The 27395-nt window shown below is 39.0% G+C and overlaps 1 protein-coding gene across 25 annotated transcripts in view; it reads right to left on the bottom strand.

Annotated features, from left to right (window-relative positions):
• Positions 1 to 27395, bottom strand: part of RIMBP2 (RIMS binding protein 2) — a 777506-nt gene that overhangs the window by 146109 nt on the left and 604002 nt on the right. For all 25 annotated transcript variants that reach the window (XM_077461782.1, XM_077461787.1, XM_077461794.1 and 22 more), the window contains 4 exons: positions 27053 to 27129; positions 25161 to 25270; positions 16206 to 17018; positions 978 to 1129 (listed from right to left, as the gene is read on the bottom strand). In XM_077461782.1, coding sequence (XP_077317908.1) covers positions 978 to 1129; positions 16206 to 17018; positions 25161 to 25270; positions 27053 to 27129 — 1152 coding nt within the window. The remainder of the gene's footprint in view (positions 1 to 977; positions 1130 to 16205; positions 17019 to 25160; positions 25271 to 27052; positions 27130 to 27395) is intronic.

Here is a 27395-nt window from a genome sequence, read left to right as displayed (position 1 = left end):
ACTAAAACTCAGTTTTAAGGCTATCTGCCACCAATAAAAGTGCAGTCAATGAAGTGCTCAGTTAAATTGGTAGTAAATGGGAGAAGGGCCCCCTAACACAGAAAGTAGGGGACAAACACCCCATTACATCGGTGGTCAGTGGAGAAGGGCCCCATTATACTGGTAGTCGGTGGAAAAAAATCCTACTTACATAGGTGATCAGTGGGAAGAAAGGATAGCTTATAGATAGCTGAAATTATCAGCGCTAACTTATCTAGAAAACAGACGTTCATTGCTCAAGGAACCCCTAGAACAGTGATGGCGAACCTTGGCACCCCAGATGTTTTGGAACTACACTTCCCATAATGCTCTGGCACTCTGCAGTGTAGGTGAGCATCATGGGAAATGTAGTTCCAAAACATCTGGGGTGCCAAGGTTCACCATCACTGCCCTAGAAAGTACTGCAAGAATGCTGGCTTAGAAAGGCTGATCTACAGAGCAGAATAAGCAAAGAATCTGCCATGAAGTACAACCATTGCAGTTTACAAAACTAGCCTGATCAAGATTGGCTTTTCTCTCAATAAGTTTTATGCTACGGTAATTAAAAATATCAATCTGGATGCAGCCTTGCTAAACACCTGTCTGTAGCTTTCACACACCTTGCAATGACAAGTGCTCCAAAAATAAAAGAGCTTCTATGTGGCTAAATAAAAGTGTCAAAACTACTATTAGAAGTATTCTTCTAATTGCTGCTATGGCAGCAGAGCCTTAAACCATACCATCTGTTCTGTGTTAATCTTATCTGGTCTACAACACTTTCTTTATGCTTCAAGTATGAAAGATTTGCTTTAAAAGGTGTTGTAAATATAAACTTTGGGATGAGCAAATTGGTTCAGAGTCTTGCCCACATTGTTCTGCCTATATATGTAACTTCTTGCAAAACATGAAAGCAAAACTGTAATAGCAAAGATTTCTCTTTTCTTTACAAAGTAGCCTACCTTTTGTCCCCTTGCATACACAGAAAATCCAGTGACATTGGCTCCATTGGAGGTTCCTGTTGGCGACAGCACTGGTGGTCTCCATGTAACTAGCAGCGTAACTGGTGTAGGCCCAGGATGCACAGAAACATCTTCAGGTGGAACAGGGGGACCTGTCATTAAATGGAACATCTTTTACTGCAATAAAAAAGGGGCACAGCACTGCACGTATGTTGGCCCACAAATATTTAAGGCTAGGTCCACGAAAAAACAATTCACTAAATGGCCAAATGTTTGTGGAATCCAGACCATCACACTTATTTTAGCTTGTTGGAAATCCATTCCAAACAAATCCAAAACATAGGCACTCTCCTGGACAGGCTTTCCACAAGAATCTGGAGTCAGTCTGTGGGAATAAGTGTTCATTCAGCCAAAAGAGCATGTGTGAAGTCAGGTACATATGTTGGACAAAACAACCTGACTCACAATCAGCATTCTAGTACATCCCAGATGGTGGTGAGGTCAGGGTTGTGTAGGTCACCTAAGTGCCTATAAACTCATCAAACCATTTCTTTATGAACCTGCTCTTGTGTATCTGAACTCAATACGGAGGATGTCCACATACCTTTGGCCATGATAATGTACATCAACTCCTGTTTACGAAAGAGAGCAGAACGAAACAATGCCCTCTCAAAAATTCCTGATACGCGATATGTATGCTTAATTAAAACTAAACCCCAGGCAAACAACCAAACACATAGCGGAAATACACATACAGGGCCTTGCAAAAGTATTCACCCCCTTGGCTTTGTGTTTTGTTGCCTCATAACCTGGATTTAACATGGATTGTTTGAGGATTTACATCATTTAATTTACAGAACATGTCCACAACTTTGAAGATGTTTTTTTTTTATTATGAAGAAAACAACAAATAACAAAATAACAGAAAAAGACAATGTGTATAACTATTCACCCCCTAAAGTCAACACTTTGTAGAGCCACCTTTTGCGGCTATCACAGCTCCAAGTCGCTTTGGATAAGTCTCTATGAGCTTGCCATATCTAACCACTGGGATTTTTTCCCATTCCTCCTTGCAAAACTGCTCCAGCTCCTTAAAGTTGGATGGTTTGCGCTTGTGAACAGCAATCTTTAAGTCTGACCACCGATTTTCTATTGGATTGAACTCTGGCCTTTTACTAGGCCATTCCAACACATTTAGATGTTTCCCCTTAAACCACTCAAGTATTGCTTTAGCAGTGTATTTGGGGTCATTGTCCTGCTGGAAGGTGAACCTATGTCCTAGTCTCAAATCACACACAGAGTGGTACAGGTTTTTCTCAAGAATATCCCTGTATTTAGTCCATTCAACTTTCCCTTAACTTTGACCAGTTTCCCAGTCCTGACTGCTGAAAAACATCCCCACAGCATGATGCTGTCACCACCATGTTTCACTGTGGGGATGGTGTTCTTTGGGTGATGTGATGTGTTGGGTTTGCGCCAGACAGCATTTTATTTGATGGCCAAAAAGTTCAATTTTAGTCTCATCAGACCAGAGCACCTTCCTCCATACATTTTGGGAGTCTCCCACATGCATTTTTGCAAACTCAAAATGTGCCATTAGTTTTTTTGCTGAAAGTAATGGCTTCTTCTGGCCACTCTACCATAAAGCCCAACTCTATGGAGCGTGTGGCTTATTGTCGTCCTATGTAAAGATACTCCAGTCTCTGCTGTGGAACTCTGCAGCTCCTCCAGGGTTACCTTAGGTCTCTCTGCTGCCTCTCTGATTAATGCCCCCCCTTGCTCAGTCCGTGAGTTTTGGTGTGCATCCGTTTCTTTGCAGGTTTGCTGTTGTGCCATGTTCTTTCCATTTGGTTATGATAGATTTGATGGTGCTCCTAGGGATCATCAAAGATTTGGATTGTTTTTTATAGCCTAACCCTGACTTGTACTTCTCAACAACATTGTCCCTTACTTGTTTGGAGAGTTCCTTGGTCTTCATGGCAGTGTTTGGTTAGTGGTGCCTCTTGCTTAGGTGTTGCAGCCTCTGGGGCCTAGAAGGTGTGTATATGTAATGACAAATCATGTGACATTTAGATTGCACACAGGTGGACATCATTTCACTAATTATGTGACTTCTGAAGGTAGCTGGTTGCACCAGAGCTTTTTATGGGCTTCATAACAAAGGGGGTAAATACATACGTACATGCCAATTATCAGTTTTTTATGTCTGAAAAATAGTTTAATGTATATATTTTTCAAATTTTACTTAAAAAATGTAGACTATTGTGATCTGATCCATCACATATAATTCAGATTAAAAAAACGTTGAACTAAAGGCTATAATGTAACAAAATAGGTAAAAAGCCAAGGGGGTGAATACATTTGCAAGGCACTGTATATAAACATCTTAAGCTGGCTTTTCATATGAAATTTTTTAAAAAAGCTCTTTACAGGCAACACCTTGACAAATGTTGTTTGAAAGCAGTTCAACATTTTGTTTGCTTTTAATATTCAATTTTGGAGTGATTGGACTATACCAAAAAAAAAAACAATGTGCAAAAACCATTCACTTGAGAAATGCACGACCAGCGATTCCGGCTTAATTGGATTAGGTGGGTTGCCTGGCAACCCACACTGCCTGTCCCGATGTCTCCTCAACCCAGATTAAGCTCTTCTGCCAGATGTGCCTGATCGAGCCGCAGAAGGAGGTCAGTACTATTGCGGCTGGAACTGATAACAATATAAAGGTCAGTGTCAATGATAGTGGGCAATCAAGCCTTATGCAACTAAACAATACTGTGTGATATCTATACGTAATTATTGTCTTTTTGGTGGGACTGATGACATCATACCTATCCAGGGGTGGGCAGTGCTTTCATTTTTGCCTGTTTTTGATTGGTGGATGTTTATTTAAATATTTTGCACTATTAATTTACACTTATCACATGCCTAATGAAGGGGTCCTACGTGACTCCAAAATGTTGCACTTTCTTGCTTTTGATGTGATCATGCTGAAATAAAAACCATTTGGAATAAAGATACAAGGTGTACTGGCAAATATAGTCTTTGTGGATCCTGTCTCCAGCTGGTGGTTGTAACAGCACCCAGTATCTGAAGCTTTCCCCAGGAACATGTGCAATGGGGGTATGGACTATTGATTTATGATCCCCGGATTTGACAGGACAACTCATCTTTAAAAATCATCAACATTCTCTCTTTTCCTTTCCGGAAGCCCAAGTGTTAGATGGACAGTACTCAAAGCTATAGCCTCAGATTGGTGTACAATATTTTCCTTTCATCTCCCAATGTATGTGTCATTGTGCAGGAGTTTATAGGTGAATCATATAAAGGTATATTCAGGTACTGCTTCCATCTGTATGCAAAATATGTGACATGCAGCTTAACCACAGAGAACTTGCCAACAGATTCCTTGGGAGATAAAAGCATTTGTTGCCTCTGATAAATGGTTTATACCAGTTCATATGGATGTTCAATAACCTAGCTTGTGGGGGGCATGGCTAGCGTGCTGTGGATGGCAGCTTGAGCCTGGAGCTTCAGAGCCCAGAGGGAGAAAAACAGTGCCCGAGAAGCACATAGAGCACCGCACCAAAATACCTGAGACCCACACAGATCTTAGCTAACACCCACTACCTCCCGGCCATGTCAAGGATACCGCAGGGGAACATTAGGCCCAAAACATTAACAGCATACTTCCATTGGCTCTCAGGTGGGGCAGGCCAAGATGGCACCGGCTCTCCGGCCCCCTCCTCCACACCACACGACAGCCATTATTCAGAACTTACAGACACCACAACCTGGGCCAATGGCTGTGATGGGAGATCCTCTCCCAGAAGTTCTTTTCCCTTGCAGAGTCCTCCATGTGAAAGCCCAGCCAAGGCCAGTATAAGGCTGGACACTGCAGATGCAGACACAAAGGTAAGTTCTGGGTTTCCCCCAGCTATTGCACGATCTCATGCATTATGCTAAAGACCTTTTCCACTCACTAGTGCCTAAACTTCCTCCTCTGGACCTTACTATTGATCGCATTCATCGTATTACCAAACCCTCTTTCCTGCCCGTGGGTGCACTTTTTCTCCATTAAGGAACAAATACAGGCATACCCCACTTTTAAGTACACAATGGGGTTAATAAAGCTAGAAAGTGCAAAATCAGGCTCACTTTGGCATAGAAACCAATCAGCTTCCAGGTTTTATTACCAAAGCTTAATAGAACTTGCTGGTGTTCGAAGCAAATTGGTTTCTATGCAGAAGTGAGACGCATTTTCCGGCTTTAGTAAATAAACTCCATTGTGTACTTAAAAGTGGGGTATGCCTGTACTGAGAACATCACGTTCTCTGGGGAACCTTATGCAAACATACAGATCTATGCGAATCTCTCTAAACATACCCTGGATCTCTGCAGGCAGCTAAATACAATCACTAAAACACTACGCAACAATAACATAGCTTACAAAGGGAAACACCCCACTAAGCCGTCGTATAATGCAATGGATTGTCATTCACTATCACCTCCCTGGAAAAAGGCCTTTCCCTGCTTGGGGAATGGGGCATCATACCCATCCAGGCCACCCCCCATTCTGGAACTTGCAACCATAGTGACAAAATACCGCCCCTCTGGTTTAACGACTTGCTTACTGGGCACCTAAACCCCCCTCCTGCCCAGACCAATTTTCAGCTTTTAGCGCTTTCACTCTTTGAATGACAATTGCGCGGTCATACAATACTGTAACCAAATGACATTTTTATAATTTTTTTTATAATTTTTATAATAGGACTGTTGGGGAAATAAATTCCAAGCTAGTTTCGGCTTCCAAGTTGGAGGCGCTAACCATGGAATAAGTCTATTTGACACAATATTAATGCTGACCAATCCATATTCATCCTTACCAGCTGTGCATGATATACTACAAAAGTTTGGAACTATATCCTACTATAAAGTCAAAGCCACTAAATCGCATATACTTGATCCATGGGTCGACAGCAACCTTTTATCTTTATAATTCCCTTTTGATTGGGCTGGTGTAGTCATATCTTACCTAAATATACCACTAATGAGTCAATCTCTTTAATGAGAACTACACCCAATATAAAAATAAATTGTCCCTATCCTTTCAACAGTTAGGGAAACGCAAACTCTTGGGGCAGTTTGTTTGGTGGCACTCAAAATGTCTATATTCCCACAACTAATATAACTTTTCCACACTCTACCCATCCCCATTGCAAGAGTTTACCTCAACACCCTCCAAAAGTTCATTTGGGCAGGGAAAAAGCCATGAGTGTCTAAACCTAGACTTTTTAAACATAGATTTGCAAGGGCATCTGGCTTAGTAGACCTGGCTGACTACTACACCGCAGGTATATTAGCTCAGTTAAAAGAATGGTTCCCTCCTAAAGCTATCACTCATTGGGGGGAACTAGAAAGGCATATTATTCTGGGAAAAAACCTAAAGAATTGGCTATGTAGTTTAAACCCGAGAGCAAAACTCCCTATCCACCTTACTCCTACCATTCCGGCAGCCGTTAGATCCTGGCGCAAATTTACTTCCAACACCTGGATAAACACTCCAACCACCTCCATCAAAGTACCTTTACCTGCTCTTAAATTGATCATGTCAGTTCTCCTTATTCACAAATGGCCCAACCATGAATCCCTATACTTGACTAATTTGGGCCACGATAGTCAGATCATAACCTTCCAACAGCTTCAATCGAAACTAGTACTTGACCCAGAATCTTATCAGTACAATTCCTGCAAATAACACATTGCCTTAAAAACAACCCACATCTCTTGGTTTCCACCCCCCCCCCCCCCCCCCCCAGCGGTACAGTCCTAGTCCTTTCCTTATTCCATAACATCTTACAAGAAAAGATCCAACTACAACATTCCCTCCCTAGATGTTAACCAATAGGAACGAGATTCATGGATAAACAATGGCAAAAGGCCCGTAAGTCCACATATGAAGCAACTTGTAGAGTCAAATAGATTAGAGGAACTACGACTGAAATTAGCTCAATGTTTAGATCAAAAAGTGAAAAATAAGCAAAGGTACTATGCACATCGCTTCTATGAGCAAGGTAGTAAAGGAGGAAAGCTACTGACCAGACAGTTAAAGAGACAACAAGAACTAAAGCATGTCCATAATTTGGTAGTGAATAAGAAACAAATAACAGATACCCCAAAAAATGGAGCAGAGTTTCAAAAGTATTATAAATCATTGTATAATATAGAGTTAAGTCCAGCGAGGAACGGGGAGGGGGGATTAGAGGAAAAGAAAAAGAAAATTCGAGAATATTTAAGGGCTGTGGAACTACCTACTATCCCGGAACAAGCACTTGAGGAAATGGAACAAATAATTACGGAGGAAGAACTAAATAGGGTGATAACAACCTTAGCGTTAGGTAAGAGTCCAGGAGCGGATGGCTTTACAAATGTATACTATAAAAGATTTCTGCCAGTCTTGAATCGCCCCTTATGTAACTATTTTAATTCGATTAAAACATCTAATCCCCTACCACCCGAGACGCTATTGGCATACATAACAGTGCTGCCAAAGGGGGGAAGGACCCCCAATATTGTGCGAATTATAGGCCCATCTCCATGCTGAACTCGGACATGAAGATCCTATCTAAAATCCTGGCCCTTCGGATGCAAGATCAGGTAGCAAAAATAGTTCATCTGGATCAGACAGGATTTATAAGAGGTCGTGAAACCAGAGATAAAACTATAAGAGCCTTACACATTTTATATTGGGCACAAAATGGACCGGATAAAATGCTGAGGGTGGTATTGTCGATGGATGCCGAGAAGGCATTTGATTGCGTTAACTGGATCTTTATGTCCGAGGTCCTGAGGGAGGTGGGCCTAGGAGAACGTATGATGGGATGGGTGATGGCGTTTTATACTAACCCCAAAGCAAGGATCAAGGTGAATGGGGGGTTGTCAGAGTATGTTAACATAAATAATGGGACCAGACAAGGGTGTCCCCTTTCACCTATGCTGTTTGCTCTAGTTCTGGAACCCTTCCTATGTATGATTACGAGGAATGGGGGTATCACAGGAATTCGGATTGGGGCAGTGGAGCACAAGGTCTCTGCATTTGCAAATGACCTTCTGTTCTATCTCTCCAATCCAAAGGACTCACTGAGAGAATTGATGCAGGAGGTGGACAGATTTGGTGATCTGTCCAACTTCAAAATAAATCTTGGGAAATCACTCGTGATGCCAATTTACGTCTCTAGTAAGATGAGATCCTATATACAACTAAATTTTCCCTTTATCTGGAGTCCAGAATCACTGGTATATTTGGGGATACATATAACGCCCAATTTAAAGAAGCTATATGATTTAAATTATGACCCCTTATTAAAAAAAGTAATAAAAGATTTACAAAGCTGGAAGGGTCTTACTTTGACGTGGTTTGGAAGAGTGAATGTTACTAAAATGAATGTGCTGTCAAGAATTATTTATGTATTATCAACAGTACCTGTGACACTCCCACAACTTTTTTTTAGGCAAGTGAGAAAGGCCCTTTCAAATTTTGTGTGGGGAGATAAACATCCTATGACACCCTAAGGAGATCAAAATTGGAGGGGGGGCTTGGATTACCAGACATAAATATCTATTATAAAACGGTAGCCCTGGTAAGAACAATGAACTGGCGTCATGACTCCTCAAATAGATTATGGGTGAATTTAAAGAAAACAATAGCAGGTAGGAAGTTAAATTGAGCCCCGTGGATTCCAACTATGAATAGAGGGTTATCAGAGTGGACATCACCACTAAGTCAACATTATTAATATGGGATAAATTGAATGCCCAGGGCAAATTTGCCCCTATGATATCCCCCTTAACACCAATAGAAGGATAACCTTGGTTTTACCCAGGGGAGGATGGGAGGAATCTGGGAAGCTGGAGCAGAGATGGAGGGGCTACATGTGCTAGAATCGCCCCAAAGGGTGTTGTGGTGCCCATAACAGAACTAGTATTGACATGGGGGGGATATCTCAATGGCTACCTGGAGATACTTTCAAATAACAGATTTTGTTAATAAAAGGAAAAATTTGATGAGGTCGCTGGACTCGATCACCACCTTTGAATCGTGGTGTATAAATAGCCCTGAGGCTAAACATGTATTATCTAAGATGTGTAAATTGATATCTAAGACAATGAATATGACAACACCCTATTATATAAGAGAATGGGAAAGAGAAATTGGGCAGAAGTTTATGACTGCACAAATACAAAGGATGATAAAATTAACACATGGCTCTTCTATTAGCTCCCAAATTCAGGAGATGGCATATACATTTTTAATTAGATGGTATCGTACCCCAGCACGTTTAATACAGATGTTCCCGAAAGCAGATGCACGATGCTAGAGGGGATGTGTACAGAAAGGCACGTATCTCCATATATGGTGGACGTGCCCCAAGATTAAACATTTTTGGGAGGCAGTGGCTCCGTGGGTCAGGAGGTTGACTTTGAAATCTATAGAATTCTCGATCGTTCACTTCCTGTTCCACGGGATGCCATCTGCAAGAAAGGTATATAAAAGAAGTGTCACACCACATCTATTGAACGCAGCGAAGGTACTGATACCAAGATATTGGAAGCAGACCAATTGCCCTACATTGTTAGAATGGAAAAAGGAAGTAGATAAAATAATGGAAGCCGAAACATGGATAAATGTGATTAGAAATAAACACGATGAGTTTAATAGTATTTGGGAAGGTTGGAAATATTACTCAACTGAGATAATACAGGGATTAAATTAAATTGGAATAGAGGGAGGGTTTTTTTTTTTCTCCTTGAATGTACATGGGTAAATATAGGGGATAAAAAACTGAATGTATGTATATTGTATTAATGAATATGATTAAAGAAAATAAATAAAATGTTATTAAAAAAAAAAAGTCCACATATGAAGCTATAAAGTGTACTGCTCTGTGGGTATTTACATAAAACATAGTACAAAGGAGGTACTTAACCCCAGACAGAATACAAAATTTGATCGCCATACCTCCCCGAATTGCTGGAAGAACTGTGGTGCTTTTGGGCACTTTAGCTTATATCCTATGGGAATGCCCATAGTTAACACACTACTGGTACTACTCTCCCTCCTTTCACAAGTTATTGGGATAAACATAATGCCCTCTCCTCAATTTGCCCTACTGAACGTAAATATCGATTCTCTACGGAAAATACACAGAAAAATAAAATCACACACTCTACGCTGCTAGAAACAACATTACTAAATTATGGAAAAGTAAAAAACCCCCTGAACTATTAGATGTCATCAACATGGTTCAGACCCATCACATCTATGAGATTCTTATAGTGAAAGATAATTACTCATACAACAAGCTGAGATGAATGTGGAACACTTGGTCTGACTGGTACAAAACATTTACTCTTAAATTATATAATATTTTCTCCCCCCTACCTTTATTCCTACTTTACCCTTCCCTTCCTCCCACGCCCCACATTACCCTCACCCCCACCCTTTGGTTTTAAAACAATACTTGTGCACTCTTTCATTGTATCTCTGTATGCCAAAGTGACATTGTTACAGGAATATTCTTGTTTTCATCATATTGAATGATACTACTTTAGCCTATTAGTTATGTTAAATATGTTCTTTGATACCTGTTCAGCACCTTGTTGTCATTTTATACACTTTTTTACGACTTGCAATACATATTATATTACAATGACAATGTTTGTATTTCTGATAATGCACATTAAAATATATTAAAACACAATAACCTAGCTTGTGCTACACTAAAAACAGCGTGCGTTTCCAAATATGAAACCTAGCAGTAAAAAATTGTTATCAGTCTGCTACATAAAACTTTCCTGCATGCTGGTAGCAGCAAATAGGTAATGTAGTTAATTTTGATTATGCTAGTATTTTAGTTAATCAAAGCTAAGACATTCCCAGCAAATGATTTAATGACTTAATTTAACATAAAATAAAATAAAAAAAATTGCAAGAAAAGAATCAATTACAGTGACTAGCTGTGCCAATTAATCAGGCTGAGACTTGGAACTGTCATGAGTTATCCTTGCCATATGATTCAGAGTTTGGGATAAGTCTAGACATTAACCAGATGAGCAAACAACTACATACACAAGGCAGCTATACCATCTAGCACTTTTAAAGCAAATATAAGTGCTGATATTTATTCCACTTTGAAGGAGACAGCAGAAAAATGATTATGGGAAAAAATAAACCATGCAATAAACAAATAATTATAGCAAAACCATCTAAGTATTATCAAGGTGAAGGCATGGAGCTGTATGTGTGTGGTTAAAAAAGGAACACAGCTATCTGGAACAAATAGATGTAAACACAACTCCAGTTTGTATTTTGGCAAATCAGGCAAATGTATGTGCCAGTAAATCAGTCCATCATTCCAATGCAGGCTTTTAAACATAAGTTAAAGCAGCGTGTTCTACATTAACCAATGCTCATCTGGTACCTATGGATGTGAAATAGCCATTTGTTCAGTTTATTCCTTCTTCTCTTTTGCAATTTTAAATATGGAACATTGAACAAATTTTATTATATAATAGTATTGTTATAATAATAATTATTACATTTATTACTAACATTTTATTTACAATACATGTTCGATATTCCTATTAACTAAGTAATATATCCCTTTCAGACTGGGGCGGTGCGGCCGTCGGCGGTAAAGCGCCGCTATTTTTAGCAGCGATTTACCGACGTTTTAGCGGCGGTCTGCGGCCACTAGCGGGGTGGTTTTAATCCTCGCTAGCTGGCGAAGAAGGTTTAACACCGCCCGCAAAGCGCCGCTGCATCGGCGCTTTGCCGGCAGTATAGCCGCGCTGCCTCATTGATTTCAATGGGTAGGGGCGGTTTAGGAGCGGTGAATACACCGCTTCTTTCACTGCTCCAAAGATGTGGCTAGCAGGACTTTTTTCACCGTCCTGCTAGCGCACCGCTCCAGTGTGAAAGCCCTCCAGCTTTCACACTGGAGTGAAAGGGGCTGTTTTTTTCAGTTTTTCAGTTTTTTTCAGTTTTTCTGTGAAAACCGCCCCAGTGTGAAAGGGGCCTAAAAAAAATCTACCCCAGACTGGCTCCATAAAGGGCAATTTTAGAAATTTTAATTTTATTCCCTCTTAAAAACTAGGAATAAGATTCTGGTTAAACATAGGTTCGGACCAAACCCAGTCTGTAAAGGCCAGCAAACTGGGCATATTTTGCCAGTTTGCCCGTCTGAACCTCCATCGGATATAACCAGCATGGATCCTGGGTGATGTAATTTGAGCAAATATGATCATAACCATATATTCATAGTATATCCCAGCTGGCCTGTTCACATGCAGATGTGGGTGGGGATCTGTAGTTTGTGATGAGAATAGTGGCGGATGCAGATCCTTTGTGTGCAGTGAGTTGTCATGGAGGCAAATCAATATGGTCACAAGTCACTCATCACAATATATGTGGATCTACATTGCTAGATAATGCGATTGACATCTAATTTAAGCATGGGATATTATTAATTAGTTTTTTTAATAAAGAACGTTTTTACAGTGTGGGTATTTTTAATTACTATTTTTTTGGGGGGGGGGGGATGAGTAGCAAGGTGAACTCTGTACGATACTCATTCACCTGGGGGGTGCATTTTTGGGGGCCCACTTATTCTAAAAAGGGCTTACAAATTTCAATAAGTCTCCCTGCAGAGCCCCATATTTCATTTGGTGAACAGGATTTTGGGATGAGGGCCCCGTTCCGATCAACATGGAGCCAAGTTAGCTTGCATAGGGGGAATACTTGATTGTCCCCCTCCCTTCCACCTTGCAAGACAACCTCCCAATTTTCAAGGCACATGGCCTGGTATAGGTCAGAATTGGGGGATTGCATGCCTTTATGTATTTTTAGGGAGACCCTATGCCTCATTTTTTTTCTTTAAACAGAAAGTAAACTGTGGTTACAAAAAATGTGGAATTAAAAACAATGTCATAAATTCCATGTAAGCACACCACTCACAGAGCTTTTCTAGAGCAGCAGGTGACAAAGGAACACTGGAAAGTTGAATAGGTGGGTTAGGGGAGCAAAAAAAGCTGCCTCTAAATACACATGCATTTACAATCTATGAATAAAAAAATAAAGATTAACATGCATTAATAGGATTATTTACAGTAACTAATGTGTATCTATAAAAATTATTGAACATACTAAATATTGCTAGAGGAGCTTTACCCTCCCAAACTATTTTTTTCCCCTGCTTACATTTGGTGATCGATCATTTTCTGCAGTAATCAGATACCTACAGGACCAAAGGATCAAGCGCTGCCCTCACCTCAATGTTCTCACACAGGCCCTGTTTCTTGCTAACATATTTATTCTGTATGTCACAGGAAATACGCTATCTCTTTCTGCTTCTTTGACTGGCTCCCCATTGACACAGTGCAAGATCTTGTGCATGTGCAGACAGAGATTTGGCACCATTACTGTTTACGTATTGTTCTACAAATAGAGAATAGTAATGCCACAAATCTCATTAGGTGCTACTTCTCCTCAATTCAAAGAACAGTATGTAAATAGTCATGGTGCCATGAGTGAGATCTGAGCACGAGTGAGATCCGCACCTAGTCTGTTTATGTGAATGGGAAAGATTCTCCTCCTGCTGACTCCTGGGATATGTGACTTCAATATCCAAAGAGGCTGCAGGAGGAGATTAAAAGTAACATTTATGTCCAACTTTTTCATTTCCTTTCTTGTAGCAGGCTTCTGAATAAATAATTTTGTACCTTTAATACTTCATTCACAATGGTTCACTTTTTTTTAAGTCCTTGCAACATATGTTTTCTCCTATAGTAGAGGCAGTATTTAACACAAAAATGTTTCACAAAATGAAATAAATAATAAAAAGGTACAGAAAAATACTACTGAGGAAACTCACACAGAGTACGCACATACAACGAAGATTATGAGTGTAATGAGTTGCCTCCGCTATTTTATAGGTTTAAGGGAAATACTGGAAAAAAAAAAAATCTACAAATTGACAAATTTGATTGCATGACTTATCACCTGCCTAGGAAAGTCAATGTAAATATTAAGTTGGAGAAATTTTACAGAGTGCGAATAGCTATACAAGACTAGTGGGACTAGTTATGAAAGTAGTGATGTATCACAAAACATGACCCATGTGGTGGAGGGTTCAGGCTAAATTGCAGCCATAGCTTATTGCATACTATATTATTTAGGTATTTAGGAAAACTTTGTTAAGATAATACTTCAAGATTGTCACCTACCCAGCAGGCTTACTACAGTGATATTTAAAAGAGATGGGTAACAGTTCACCCAAAAACAATGTATAGCTTGCTGGCGCACTAGTGAGGTGTAGTCTATGATTGAAACATTGTGCAAAAGAAAAAATTAAGTTGTATAGAACAAACTGCAAAGTAGAATTAAAAAGTAAAAGTAAAACCAACATTTATTAGTAAAAGGTAATACTGAAAAAATCCAAATGAAAAATAACAAATACCTTCCAAAAGAATAGCATAACACAAATCACATATACATACCAAAAATAGTTTTTATCCTTTTTTTATGTATATGTGATTTGTGTTATGCTATCCTTTCGGAAGGTGTTTGTTGTTTTTTCCGTATTACCTTTTACTTGGTCATTATTTGCTAGACATGTGCAGAGTGAAATATTTTGTTTCGGAATTTCCATTTCGTCCGAAAAATAAATTTATTTGGTTGGTTCGTTCGAAATTTGTTTTCTGTTCAAAAATTGCATTCGTCCGCAAAATCCACATGGATTACGGTCAAAACTGTCTTTGAAGGCTTATGGTGTCTGTCGAATGTATAAAGAAGATTCAACGGAGCTGCTAAACTCTATATAGCCTATAGGTGGAGCATTTGACTCCGGAAATGTACAATTGCAGTGTCGTACAGTTTCGATACTCCATGGAATATTATTATAAACGTGTGTGTTTTTCGTTGCTTTGTCGAATCTCCGTCGTTCATGTTGAATGAATGGTCTAAGTCTCACAGTGTCAGGCGTCATCTTTTCTCTCCGTCGAATCCTTTCCCTCTATGTTGAATATTTTCTCTCCATCAAATCTTTTCTCTATATAATCTTGGACTAATACAGGATAGGTTAGGCACATTCGACCACAGGTTCAATAGACACAGATTCTTATTGTCAGAGTCACGTCAAATCTCCTATTCTATATTGAACTGTTGTAACAACGAAAACGAAAATAAAGCATTTATTTATGTCGGATCTTTAATTTTTTGGATTCTGCGCGTTCGTTATCGTTTGTCAAAACGAAAACGAAAATACCTGAAATTCGAACGAAAATGCATTCAGACGAAAACGAATGCACATGTCTATTATTTGCCTACTTTGCAGTTTGTGCTATACAACTACATTTTTTCTTATACTACAGCGATATACTGTACTGAAGAATTGTAGTACTTACACACATTTTATATATATATATATATATATATATATATATATATATGTGTGTGTTTGTGTGTGTGTATCACAGTGTGCACAACAATCCGGGATTTGTTAAGGTGTATGTAAACACAAGAAGAAAAAAATAAAATATTTCAGCCTACTAGTCCTTCATTTGTGGTGTCTCCATTAGTTTTAAGTTTTCATGCTTTTCCCCCTTTTAACATATGATCCTAGGGTGACAATGCTATTTTCTGTGCTAGTTTTAATTGATTTAAACCAGAAAATACTGCATAGCCCATCGGATGATACTAAGTATCACTGGAATGTTCCCATTGCCATCTCCATGCGTTGCGCCTGAGGCAGCCTCTCAACCAACCCCATGCCCAGCATGGCCCTGTATCACAGTATATATAACTTGAAAGCATACAAATATGTATTTCATTAAGCTGGTACATTATACTTTCAACTCTATGGGAAGATCTTCTGATGAACTCCTCAAGTATACAGTACATGTGAGAGCTCCCACTGCTCTCAACTGCTCAGAAACTGACATTTTTGGCCTAATGATTTTCTGAATAACCAATATGTTATAAATACATTTAGGTTGTGGCAACTGTCAGTGTTCTTGTATGTAACCATAGGATAGAGGTCGCCTATGTGTAGCAAAAAAAAAAATCCCTAAACTGCCATATTTGTCTCTTTAATCTAAGTTATACAAAAAGAAAAAATAAACCAAAAGATCACAGCAGTTATATTATAGAATTAAGTCAATGCCACTAACCTAATGGTTGAGTAATAAATTCTGCATATGCTTCCTTGCGTTCCCTCTGTTCCAAAGGGAGCTGCCATGGCATCTGGTGAGGCTTTGCCAGAAGTTTTACTTTGAATGTTGAATTGGACTTTAAGTTCATAAAATTATACTTATATCTGGCAGCCTTAACAATGTCAAATTCCTCATCATTTAGGAAAATGACATGGCTATAATTGCTGTTGCTTGGGAGCCAGCTGAGTTCAGCAGACATTGGAGTGATGTTGTCAACTTTGAGATGAGAAGGAGCTACGATGACATCCTTCCCAACTAACAAAGTACACTGCAGTTCATCTGAGTTGCCTCGATCTGTGACGGTCTGTATCGATATGCGATAGGTAACTGTGGCAAGATCCAGTTTCTCAATAAGACTTTTGGTTCTACTCCCAAAGTTTAAAGTTGCACGGACTTCTTTTCCCACCAAGATATTATAACTGTGGATGGTACCCCAGCCCGGTGGCACTAGTGGTGGCTCCCAACCCACAATAACACTTTTGGCGAGTTGTTTGATAAGGGTTATTTTGCGAGGATAAGGCACAATGTCTTCTCCAATCTCATCAATGTTCACATCCATAGTCCCTGTGCCATTGTTCAGCACACTGGACTCTATGTGAATGTGAGGTGTGATCTCCAGTTTGTGTTCCCCTTGAAGAAGAGGGGCAGAGTGATTGAGAAAATTTTCTTCCTGTTCACTGGCCAAAGTGCTCGACACATGAAACTCATCATTTTGTACAAAATCCACAAAATTTGATGGTACAAGCCCTCTCTGGCCATCCAGCAGCTCTCCTGTGTAGAGAAAATATACAGAGAAACATAAGAACTCACCTAATTACAGTTTATTGGAAACGTTTGTTGAGTTTTGACAAACATATATGCAAAGATGAGTTTACAACTATTTTTCCTGGTGTGTTCCACCCAGTTATATAGTTTATGATATCCAAAGTACCTATATAAATTAATTTACAATACTGAAAATAACATATTCCATTTAGTGTAACAGGGTTATCATGGAGTGTTGACACATTTTTTTCTCTGTTTTTCTCTTTCTTTTCAAGCATTGTAACTGTTGGTGATATTTTGGGTAACATAAGCTATATAACTGGGAGGGAGAGAGAGACCAAAACGTAGTTGCATACTTATCTATCTGTTAGCATCAGAAATTATTTTAATATGATTTAATGCAGTAATAAATGTTATCTTAATTTTGGTTGAGTTGTGATATATAGTGGTATCCAAAATGTCCCATAGCTGCTGGAACAATTTTCTTTTATACTTTGTATTCAAACAAGAGATGATGGTACCTATTTTATAAGCTATTTTTGTTTGTTTGTCTGTTTTTATCACACAGTGACACACATACATAAATTTTCACATAATATTCCAGATGTAATTATTTTTAAAGCATAATTCCAGGCATCTGCATGTTATACATAATTACTTTGGTCCAGCCTGGACTAATGTAACTGCTGTAAGAATGTGTCATACCTGCCTGGTGGCACTACAAGCTGAAAATCACTGAAGTAGACACCACTTCTCAAGTGATCTCTACTGGCTTCTGGGTTCTGTGTTTCTGGGCTGGCCTGATGCCTTGTGAATACATGAGTTTTGCTTCTCAGCATGGGCACCAGTGAGAGAATGCTATCTATACTCTAAATGTATACAAAGCATTCTCTGATTGAGGTGAATAGTGTGACATCACCACCCTGCCTCTCCACCTTATCCAATCAGAGAAATCTTTGTAATCAGTCAGAAACACAAAGCATTCTCTCAATGGCACCCGAGCCAAGCAGCTGACCTCCTATGTTCACAATGTAGGAGAACAACAGCTGGGCACAGGATCCATAAGAAGTGGAAATCACTGAAATAGAGGTGTCTACTTCAGTATTTTTTTAGCTTCCAGCAGCATAAGCCAGGTATGTCAAATACATAGTTACATTGGTAAAAGCAGACTAATGTCTGTAAACCAATGAGTAAACAATATACAGTGCCTTGCGAAAGTATTCGGCCCCCTTGAACTTTTCAACCTTTTGCCACATTTCAGGCTTCAAACATAAAGATATAACATTTTAATTTTTTGTGAAGAATCACCAACAAGTGGGACACAATTGTGAAGTGGAACGAAACCTATTGGATATTTTAAACTTTTTTAGCAAATAAAAAACTGAAAAGTGGTGCGTGCAAAATTATTCGGCCCCTTTACTTTCAGTGCAGCAAACTCACTCCAGAAGTTCAGCGAGGATCTCTGAATGATCCAATATTGTCCTAAATGACTGATGGTGATAAATAGAATCCACTTGTGTGTAATCAAGTCTCTGTATAAATGCACCTGCTCTGTGATAGTCTCAGGGTTCTGTTGAAAGGGCAGAGAGCATTATGAAGACAAAGGAACACACCAGGCAGGTCCGTAATACTGTTGTGGAGAAGTTTAAAGCCGGATTTGGATACAAAAAGATTCCCCAAGCTTTAAACATCCCAAGGAGCACTGTGCAAGCGATCATTTTCAAATGGAAGGAGTATCAGACCACTGTAAATCTACCAAGACCTGGCTGTCCCTCTAAACTTTCAGCTCAGACAAGGAGAAGACTGATCAGAGATGCAGCCAAGAGGCCCATGATCACTCTGGATGAACTGCAGAGAACTACAGCTGAGGTGGGAGAGTCTGTCCATAGGACAACAATCATGCACAAATCTGGCCTTTATGGAAGAGTGGCAAGAAGAAAGCCATTTCTCAAAGATATCCATAAAAGGTCTCATCTAAAGTTTGCCACAAGCCACCTGGGAGACACACCAAACATGTGGAAGAAGGTGCTCTGGTCAGATGAAACCAAAATCGAACTTTTTGCCCACAATGCAAAACGATATGTTTGGCGTAAAAGCAACACAGCTCATCACCCTCAACACACCATCCCCACTGTCAAACATGGTGGTGGCAGCATCATGGTTTGGGCCTGCTTTTCTTAAGCAGGGACAGGGAAGATGGTTAAAATTGAGGGGAAGATGGATGCAGCCAAATACAGGACCATTCTGGATGAAAACCTGTTGGAGTCTGCAAAAGACCTGAAACTGGGACGGAGATTTATCTTCCAACAAGACAATGATCCCAAACATACAGCAAAATCTACAAAGGAATGGTTCACAAATAAACATATCCAGGTGTTAGAATGGCCAAGTGAAAGTCCAGACCTGAATCCAATCGAGAATCTGTGGAAAGAGCTGAAAACTGCTGTTCACAAATGCTCTCCATCCAACCTCACTGAGCTCGAGCTGTTTTGCAAGGAAGAATGGGCAAGAATTTCAGTCTCTCGATGTGCAAAACTGATAGAGACATACCCCAAGCGACTTGCAGCTGTAATCGCAGCAAAAGGTGGCTCTACAAAGTATTAACGCAAGGGGGCCGAATAATTTTGCACGCCCCACTTTTCATTTTTTTATTAGTTAAAAAAGTTTCAAAAATCCAATAGATTTCGTTCCACTTCACAATTGTGTCCCACTTGTTGGTGATTCTTCACAAAAAATAAAAAATGTATATCTTTATGTTTGAAGCCTGAAACGTGGCAAAAGGTTGAAAAGTTCAAGGGGGCCGAATACTTTCGCAAGGCACTGTATATGTAGATATGTTGCAGTGCGATCCTCTGGCCCAATACACTTTTTACAAGTATTTACTGGGCCTTATGCAAATTATCCTGGCTTAGGACACTGTGACTGATATCCATGCGTGGCCTTGGTGGACCACTTATTCTTCACCTTCTGAGGCATTTCTGTTTGGTGCAAAGTTTACATTTGGGGTCAGTATTTTCAGCTGATTAAATTCCTGGCTGCATTGTAATACGAATGTTCGTCTGTTCATGCATAATTCTTATGATAATCATAATATGTACACTGATGTGTTTGTATATATTTTTGATGACTTATATTTTATCAGCATAGATTTAAACTACAGCTTTGGAAGTTTCAAGCCCTTTCTTAGTCCCTGAAGAAAATCTACACTGTGTTTTTGGGAGGAGAGCTTGGGCTTCATTTTCAGCTGGCTGTATATTTCTCCCCTAGTTTATGTGTTTGTTTTTACTGCCTTGAAATTTTGTCACTTATGTCTTGTGTCCTATATACTAAGAAATTTGTAACATTTTTTAGGATTATTGTTTTTGGTCCGTTTAAAATCCCAATTTGAGGAAATCTATTCTTTACTATATGTATTGTGGGATCTACAAACAATTTAGTCAGATAGCTGGAGCAAACTCTCTTTTTCCAAGCTGGACCACTGTAACTAGGTATAACATGCCGATGTCTGGAATTATTCTTTAAAGTATATCGATAGCCAAAACTGTGGTTGACACAGGAAATCTGCATCACCTCTAGCAAAACTCAGTGCCAGAGGCTCACATTACAAGCCTTCCCAATGCCTTCTTCAGTGGGGACAGCTCCCAGAACTGGTGCTCAGCCTATCCAGATAACTGCATTGAGGAGCACTCTTGGTTCAGCAGCATCGAAGAATGCGTTAGCAGAAAAGGGATCTGCAGAAAATTTTAAGTAAATGGTGTTTTCCCCAGAGAGGACAAAAAACTGAGGCATGTTGAGAGAAAGAAGGCTTATCTTGCCTCACACCTTATGTTTGCTAGTGTTTAATTCTCCTGTAAGCAGCAATATAACCCAGCCGTCTCTGAATATCCTTTGTCAATTAATTAACAATTAAGAAATAAGCATTCCATGTATCCACTACTTCAATATTATGGGGTTGAGTTACTAAAGTGCAGAATCTACATGCATGGTAGTCATTCAGCTTCTAACTACAGCTTGTTCAATTAAGCTTTGACATAAAACCTGGAAGCTCATTGGTTTCTTTGAAGAGCTGCACCAAATGTTATATTCTCCAGTTTTTGTATATCAACCCCGTTATTGCTTATTGTATTTAGAAGCCATAGAAATTTAGTTTTATACCTCACATTTTGTATATTATATTAAGAGATTTTAACTGTATTACAACCCCAAACAAGTTGTTACACTGTCTGAAATCTATGTAAAACAGAATGCAATGATTTGCAAATCTCATAAATCCATATTTTATTCACAATAGGAAATGTAAAATATATCACATGGTAAAACTTAGAAAATTTAACATCTCAAAAAAGTTGGAACAGGGCCATGTTTACCACTGTGTAGCAAACCCTCTTCTTTTTACTGCACTCTGTAAATGTCTGGGAACTGAGGAGACCAGTTCCTGGAGTTTTGGGAGAAGAAGGTTATCACATTCTTGCCTGATATAGAACCTTAACTGCTTAACAGTCTTGGGTCTTCTTTGTCGTATATTTTTTGTTTCAAGATGTGCCAAATATTTTCAATTGGACTGTCGGCGGGCCAATAAAACACCCAGACTCTTCTACTACACAGCCATGCTGTTGTCATAGCAAGACCTTCCGTAAAAAAAGACGTCTGAATGGAAACATATGCTGCTCTAAAACCTATATATATATTAGCATTGATGGTGTCTTTCCAGATGTGCAAGCTGCCCCTTCTATATGCACTAATGCACCCCCCTACCATCAAAGATGCAGGCTTTGGAACTGATTGAACTGAGCATTTTTAACAAGCCAGAAGGTCCCTCTCCCCTTTGGTGCAGAGGATGCAGCACCCATGGATACCAAAGGAATGTTGAATTTTGATTAGTCTGATCACAGAACAGTTTTCCGCTTTGCAACAGACCAATTTAACTGAGCTTTGGCCCAGAGAAGATGCCAGTGTTTTTGAATCATGTTCAGATATGACTTTTTCTTTGCATGCTGGAGCTTTACCTAGCATTTTTGGGTGGCACAATGAACTTTGTTCACAGACAGTGATTTTTGGAAGTATTCCTAAGCCCCTGCAGTGATGTCCATCACAGAGTCATGCCTTTATTGCAGTGCCTTCTAAGGGCCCAAACATCACAGACATCCAATATTGTGTTTCTGCCTTGTCCCTTGCACACAGAGATTTGTCCAGATTCTCCAAATTGTTTGATAATATAAAATACTGTAAATGATTATATATTTAAAGTCTTTGCAATTTTACATTGAGGAACATTATTCTGAAACCTTTTCGACAATTTTTAGATGCAGCTTTTCACAGATTGGTGAACTACTGCCCATCTTTACTCTGAGACACTCATTTTATACCCCATCATGTTACTAGCCCATTGCCAATTAACCTAATTAGTTGCATAATGTTCTTCCAGCTCTTCCTTGTTAGTACCACTAACTTTGCCAGCTTTTTGTTGCCTTGTCACAACTTTTTTGAGACATGTTGTTGCCATCAATTTCAAAATTACCTTATTTTTTATCTAGGAAAACGAGAAAAACCCCTAGAGGTGGGACTTTAAAGGCACTAACAAAGAAGCAAATTGTGTAGATAAAAAATAGTTTGTTTTATTCAAGGATAAATTCGAACATGGATACTGAACATGGTCATGAAAACTGAAAGATCATGGTATACAACAGGTGTAGATACAATATCCTATATCCGATGCATTTTAGAGCTGATTGTTATCTCCTTCATCAGGGGTTTAACAGGATGTATATAGCCTATAAAATTAAAATACAGACAGTCGAACAGTAAATTAGTGCATCTACCCAATAACATATAAGTGTGGTAAGAATATATATATTTAGCAACTCACATCTAATTCAGTTGTATATACATGAAGGTTCCATGTTAGCTTTAAAAACACTGTCACATGAGGTCTCTGGCAAACCTGCCCGTATTGTTGCTATTTACACATAGAGGTTTATGATGAAGGTGTCCCAGTATGTGAAAAAAGCACAAAAATAAATGGACTACCCCCCACACCCCAAAAGGAAAAGGGTGTTGGGAAGTCCCTGGAGAAAAAAAAAACATGAACACTGAGGCCTAGAAGGGGAGTCCTAGGAAAGAGCAGGTAAACAAACAAATCTATACATATATACAGAGAGTATATGGACGGCCATGCAAGCATCTAGCTATATGCTGACAAAAAACATACCTACCTATAGACACATCCAGACCATGATATCGGGGCCTAGGGTGGCTAAGAGTCAGAATTTGCTGAAAAGGAACCCAAAAATTTGAGGTAATTACCATTGCTGTTTAAAAATAGAGCAACCCATATATTGTGTGGATATGATGCTCAAAAATGGCATACGCCCCCTACAGAGGGGACCAAGATTGCTGGGTAGCAGTGGGGAAAGGATAACCCCTCAAAAAAATGAGATCCCGAGATGTAATTTAGTATGCCCTAATACAGAGAAAAGGGACATAAAAAAGGAAACAATACCATAACTTCAAATATAATAAGTATCAAAAGGATAAGGAACTGACATGCTATGTGTCAGTTAAGGGAAAATACCCTCCCCTGAATCTAACATGAAGTATCCACACAAAGATATGGGCTGGTGAAAAAAGGTACCTACTGGTGTTAAATTAGGGATCCTGAGTGAAAATCTCCGGCTTGTCTTCCCAATGGCCCTATTGCCACTGGAGAAGAGCCGGGATATAAATACGTTTGCTCATTTCTGCCGTGCCACCCACCTGATTGGTGACAGCTGTGTGCAGCCAGGAAGAGCCCCCGAACTCCTTATAGCCCCCCTGAGTCATCCTCTTGCTGCACATGCACACAACATGATGTCACGCGCAACGGAGTAATGCCATGCGTGAGCGTCTCACCGGCATGGAAGTATCTCTAGGAGACCGCTAACCAATATGTCACAAGACAGCCGCTACCTAAAACCGCCCCAAAAAGGCATTTTTTTCGCCGGGCATACGTGGCTGTTTTCATAAAAATAGTATGTTGGAAAAAAAAGGGGGGATAAAGAATGGAACAAAGTAAGAAATTAATGTTTCACGCACAACTAGCAAAGCAGTCGTGAGAGCACAGGTAACCTAAAAAGAAACACTTGTATAGGTATATATAACAGTAGCCAAAGCACATTGCAGCCAGAGAGACAGACACGCCATGTGGCAGGGTGTACATCAGGATATATAGCATAGACTCAAAAACAAAACAGGCAAGAATGGGGCAAAAAATACATGGTTGTATGGCAAAAGACACAAAAGAAAAAGAGAAGAAGAGAATGGAAGAGAAGGTCACAGAAGGAAGGCAATAGAAGGGGAATCAATTGTAAATCCCTGATAAAAAAATGTTTTATTCTATTTATTTTGTGCTTTTTTCATATACTGGGGCACCTTCATCGTAAACCTCTATTTGAAAGCAGCTACAATGCAGGTAGATTTGCCAGAGACCTCAAGTGACAGTGTTTTTAAAGTTAACATGGAACCTTCATGTATATACAACTGAATTAGATGCGAGTTTCTAAATATATACGTTCTTCCCACACTTATGTGTTATTGGGTAGATGCACCAATTGACTGTTTGACTGCCGGAACTTGAATTTTATAGACTATATACATCTTGTTAACACCCTGATGAAGGAGACAACAATCAGCTCTGAAACGCGTTGGGTATAGGATATTGTATCTACACCTGTTGTATACCTTGATCTTTCATTTTTCATGACCATGTTAAGTATTCATGTTCAAATGTATCCTTGAATAAAACCAACACTTTTTTATCTATACAATTTGCTTCTTTGGTAGTGCCTTTAAAGTCCCACCCCTAGGGTTTCTTCTCTTTTTACTGCTTTATATGGGTTGAGGCACACAGGTAACTTTATATCATCAGAACCCCTCTCATTTATATTGTTATGTAGATTTTACACAGCACTTTGTTGAAATTGGGATTATACATAGTAACCCTGTGCCCGTTCATGTGGAAGAATATACCAGAGAACTGAGCCAACACCAATTTAAAATATAGGATAGTCAGATTGATGCCCCTGATCTGCACAAACTCAGCTGAAAAACTGACCATATTTTGATAAAAACTTCAGATACAGTACAAAAGTGTAAGAGGATTAACTGAAATACCTTCATAAAACCCATCCTCATCCATATCTCCATATACATAGAGGTATTTTCCTGCCACCAGGGGAAGTTCTGCCTCTGGGTTTTCATTTGGTCCATCAAAGGGATTATAACTATTACAATAGGACAACAAAGTGAGAGAAAGCAGGAAATATGATTAATAAGAGAAAGTAGAAATTGTTTCTTCTTAGGATCCACAACTAACCACAACTATGAGTAAAATTTAAGTTCCTTGTCAATTAATGTAGCCAAAATTATTTCCATCAATTAAAACACTTTGCAAACAGCATTTTTACTGAATTGTGGGTTGTGAATTATTTTACCAATGTTAAAAAAGAGAGAGTTACCAACTGGGTTGTTAATAGTAATTTTGTAAGTTACATTTTAAATTTTTTAAATGAAAGCCTTGTAGTTTAATGTGTGATATCAAAACTTAAATTGCACATTAAATTGAAATACTGCAATTAGTAATGCTAAATAAATAATGATTATTCAAATAAATAAATAGAACATTTAAATTGGCAGAAGAGAGTGATACAAGCAAGCAACATTCAGAGTAACTTTGTGTTGTTTATATTTCTTCAGTAGTAATAGTGTTATTATATTCCAATAGTTGGTGACAATATCAGGATGCACATGCAGATTGCACTTTGGGCAAAATTTGCATATACAGTATCTAGGGCTGAAACTAAATTACGTAAAAGGACTTCTCTGTATGAAGTGTGTCCGTGATCCTTTTATGATCTTGGTGTCCAGTAGGACCAAATGGTACGTTATTCTGCACTTACGGGTCTGGGGTGAACATCTCCGGTGACCCGCTCCCACTGTGATTGGACACGCGATGTCCGCAGGGACCCAAAAATCTTATGAGGCACAGGAAGAACGGCGATCTGCCTATGTAAACAAGGCAGATCGCTGTTCTGTTACATGGGAAGACAGTGAACTTGTGTTTCTGCTAAGCAGAAACACGTGTATATATATATATATATATATATATATATATATATATATATATATATATATATATATCTGCCTTCCCACAGTGCAGGCAGTCCCACACAGTTAGAAAGCACTCCCTCGGAACACATTTAACTCTTTGATCGCCCTTGATGTTAACCCCTTCCCTGACAGTGTCATTCATACAGTGACAGTGCATATTTTTAAGCACTGACCACTGGTCCCTAAAAAGTGTCAGTTCGATGTTCGATTTGTCTGCCGCAATATTGAAGTCCCACTATAAGTCGCTGATCGCCTCCATTACTAGTAAAAAAAATTCAAATGATAATAATTTTGTGCAAACCAATCAATATACGCTTGTTGGAATTTTTTTTACCAAAAACATGTAGCAGAATACAAACTGGGCTAAATTGATGGAAACATTTTTACATTTTTTATTGAGTATGTTTTATATCAAAAAGTAAAAAATATATATATATTTTTTAAATTGTCGTTTTTTATTTTTTTATAGCACAAAAAATAAAAACTGCAGAAGTGATCAAATATCACCAAAAGAAAACTCTATTTGTGCGAAAAAAGAACATGAATTTTATTTGTGTACAGCGTAGCACGACCACGCAATTATTAGTTAAAGTAAAGCAGCGCCGTATTGCAAAAAATGGCCTGGTCATGAAGGGGGGTAAACCTTCTGGAGCTGAAGTGGTTAAAGTGGACCTGTTGTTTTTCCCTGTATAAGCAAATCACAGACTCACTTTACTTTTGAAGCTATATATGGGATCTAGGCTGCTAACACTTTAAATGGAAAACTCCCAATATCCAGCTCTATATTCAAACATAAACATGATAATGTATATAATAAAAATGTTGTAGAATTAGATTTACATACCATATGCACATTACAGTGCATACCTGTCAGGAGGTAGTAAATCGTTCATTACCTGTAACGTGCAATACAAAGGTGTACTTTCCCAGAGTATCTTTGCTTTGAGGTATTCGTATTCTGTTCATTGTCCATCTGGAGGAAACAGAGCACTGCTTTATTATCTAGGCTTCTAAATGCGTAAGTAAAGCCAAAATGTTTTTGTTTGTTTGTTCTTTATAGAGTAGGGAAGAGTTAAAACCTCTGTCAGGTTATTTTTACTGTCTGTGTCCTGTTGGGGAGATTTCCATTTGTTTCCTGTCACTCAGATGCCACAGGAAATGAGAAGAAATCTCTGCAAATTGATGCCCTTCTTGGACAGGTGTCTCCTTTGGAAGATTTACCTTCACCTCTTGTTTTAA

The sequence above is a fragment of the Lithobates pipiens genome, unplaced genomic scaffold, assembly GCF_037356315.1.
Source record: "Lithobates pipiens isolate NorthernLeopardFrog02 unplaced genomic scaffold, aLitPip1_a1.2 Scaffold_3, whole genome shotgun sequence".
NCBI lineage: Eukaryota > Metazoa > Chordata > Amphibia > Anura > Ranidae > Lithobates > Lithobates pipiens.
This window is presented reverse-complemented; position numbering and strand designations above follow the sequence as displayed.